At 41.6% G+C, this 2,500-nt stretch overlaps 1 protein-coding gene across 1 annotated transcript in view; it reads left to right on the forward strand.

The window, feature by feature from the left end:
• Nucleotides 1–1,116, forward strand: part of LOC125040049 (actin, muscle-like) — a 1,131-nt gene extending 15 nt beyond the window's left edge. Inside the window, exon 1 of the mRNA XM_047634500.1 lies at nt 1–1,116. This exon is cut by the window's left edge and continues 15 nt beyond it. Coding sequence (XP_047490456.1) covers nt 1–1,116 — 1,116 coding nt within the window.
• The last annotated feature ends 1,384 nt before the right edge of the window (nt 1,117–2,500 follow it).

The raw sequence follows: 2,500 nt of genomic DNA on the forward strand, positions 1-2,500 counted from the left end.
GAGTGTGCGCTTGTGTGCGACAATGGCTCCGGCATGGTTAAAGCCGGCTTCGCAGGAGACGACGCCCCTCGCGCCGTGTTCCCTTCCATCGTCGGCCGCCCCCGTCATCAGGGTGTGATGGTCGGCATGGGTCAGAAGGACGCCTACGTCGGTGATGAGGCACAGGCAAAGAGGGGTATCCTTACTCTCAAGTATCCCATTGAGCATGGTATCATCACCAACTGGGACGACATGGAGAAGATCTGGCATCACTCCTTCTACAACGAACTCCGTGTTGCCCCTGAGGAATCTCCCGTCCTCCTCACTGAGGCTCCCCTCAACCCCAAGGCCAACCGTGAGAAGATGACCCAGATCATGTTCGAGACCTTCAGCTGTCCTGCCATGTATGTTGCCATTCAGGCTGTGCTATCACTGTATGCATCCGGTCGTACCACTGGTATTGTGCTTGACTCTGGTGATGGTGTGTCCCACACTGTCCCCATCTACGAGGGTTATGCTCTTCCTCACGCCATCTTGCGTCTTGATTTGGCTGGACGTGATCTGACCGACTATCTGATGAAGATCATGACTGAACGTGGATATTCCTTCACCACCACCGCTGAACGTGAAATTGTCCGAGACGTTAAGGAAAAGTTGTGTTATGTAGCCTTAGACTTTGAAAATGAAATGGCTCAGGCCGCGGCATCAAGTTCCTTGGACAAATCCTACGAGCTCCCTGACGGCCAGGTCATCACCATTGGCAACGAGCGCTTCCGTGCTCCCGAGGCTCTGTTCCAGCCTTCCTTCCTTGGTATGGAGTCATCTGGAATTCACGAAACTGTTTATACATCCATCATGAAGTGCGACGTCGACATCAGGAAGGACCTGTACGCTAACACTGTCATGTCAGGCGGTTCAACCATGTACCCTGGTATCGCTGACCGCATGCAGAAGGAAATCACAACTCTGGCTCCTTCCACCATCAAGATCAAGATCATTGCTCCTCCTGAGCGTAAATACTCCGTCTGGATCGGCGGTTCCATCCTAGCTTCTCTCTCCACCTTCCAGCAAATGTGGGTTACTAAAGAGGAATATGATGAATCAGGACCAGGGATTGTTCACCGGAAATGTTTCTAGGTGTTAAGATTTACATGTAACTGTCCAAATATTTTTGTATACATGTCTTTCATATACGCTTAACTTCTAATAAATTTGTAACTAAGAAATGAATATCTTTTACCCAATTCAAAGGGCAATCATTACAGCAACAAGCATATAAGCAAATAATACGCACAAATACTCATATATCCATACAATACAGGACATGCCACACGTGTATATGTATATATATGTATGTATATAGATACATACACATACATATCTTATAAATATATAAATGTATATATATATATATATATATATATATATATAATATATATATACATATATACATATATATACATATATATATATATATATATATATATATATATATGTGTGTGTGTGTGTGTGTGTGTGTGTGTGTGGGTGTGTGTGTGTGTGTGTGAAAGGAGAAAACACTCTACCGTGTTGATACTATGGTAGAAAAATCCACAATGTAAAACTAGATTTATTGACCTGAAGATGGAATCCAGGTGGATTCCGAAACTGTAGTCTCATTTTTCAATAAATCTAGTTTTACATTGTGGGTTTTTTCTACCATATATATATATATATATATATATATATATATGTGCATACACACACACATATATGTGTGTGTGTGTGTCTGTGTGTATATATATACACATATATATACATCTAGGTTCATATTCATCAATCAATCTTTCTATTTCCATTCGCCTATGCCCAGCAGTGGAATAAGGCGGGGACATATTAACCCAATCGCACCGGATTTATGTTCAGCTCCCTGTAGTTTTTTTTTTTTTTTTTTTTTTTGTTACATACAGATGGCTCTACATGTGCACAGCCATCATTTACCTAGGCTTAATAATCAATGATGGTTCGATGGGACAACAGCTAATTAGAAGAAATTAGCAATTGTCAAAGGGGTTGCATAGGGTTAGCAAAGGGGTCGCTAAGTCTTGGGGGATAAAAATTGAAGGCCAGTTACCTAGTCGTTATCCAATATTTATGACATGAAGTTCTGTCTCGGGTGGAAATTGGAATTGGCCGATTGTTGATTTTTTCTTTCTTTTTTGGCCTAGAAATAGTGTCAGGTAGTTTGCGAAAGTTTAAGGAAGGGGACGCGAGTGTAAAAAGTTTGAGAACCGCTGATTCTAAGTGGCCAATGTCGGAACTGATAAGAGACGTCTTCAGCTCCCGGGTGATAAGCTTATAATTGACCCGCATACCTTGACAGATAAGATTGCTCCTCGCGAAAAAAAATGTAATTTACCCTCGAAATTTAAGTGTATATTCTAAACAGTTCCATGTAGTAATCATTCGATAAAAAATCATCCGGAGATATGTGAACAACCGTAACATGCCTGTGTAAAAACAAAAAAAAACATATCTGTGT

The sequence above is a fragment of the Penaeus chinensis genome, chromosome 28, assembly GCF_019202785.1.
Source record: "Penaeus chinensis breed Huanghai No. 1 chromosome 28, ASM1920278v2, whole genome shotgun sequence".
NCBI classification, from domain to species: Eukaryota; Metazoa; Arthropoda; class Malacostraca; order Decapoda; family Penaeidae; genus Penaeus; species Penaeus chinensis.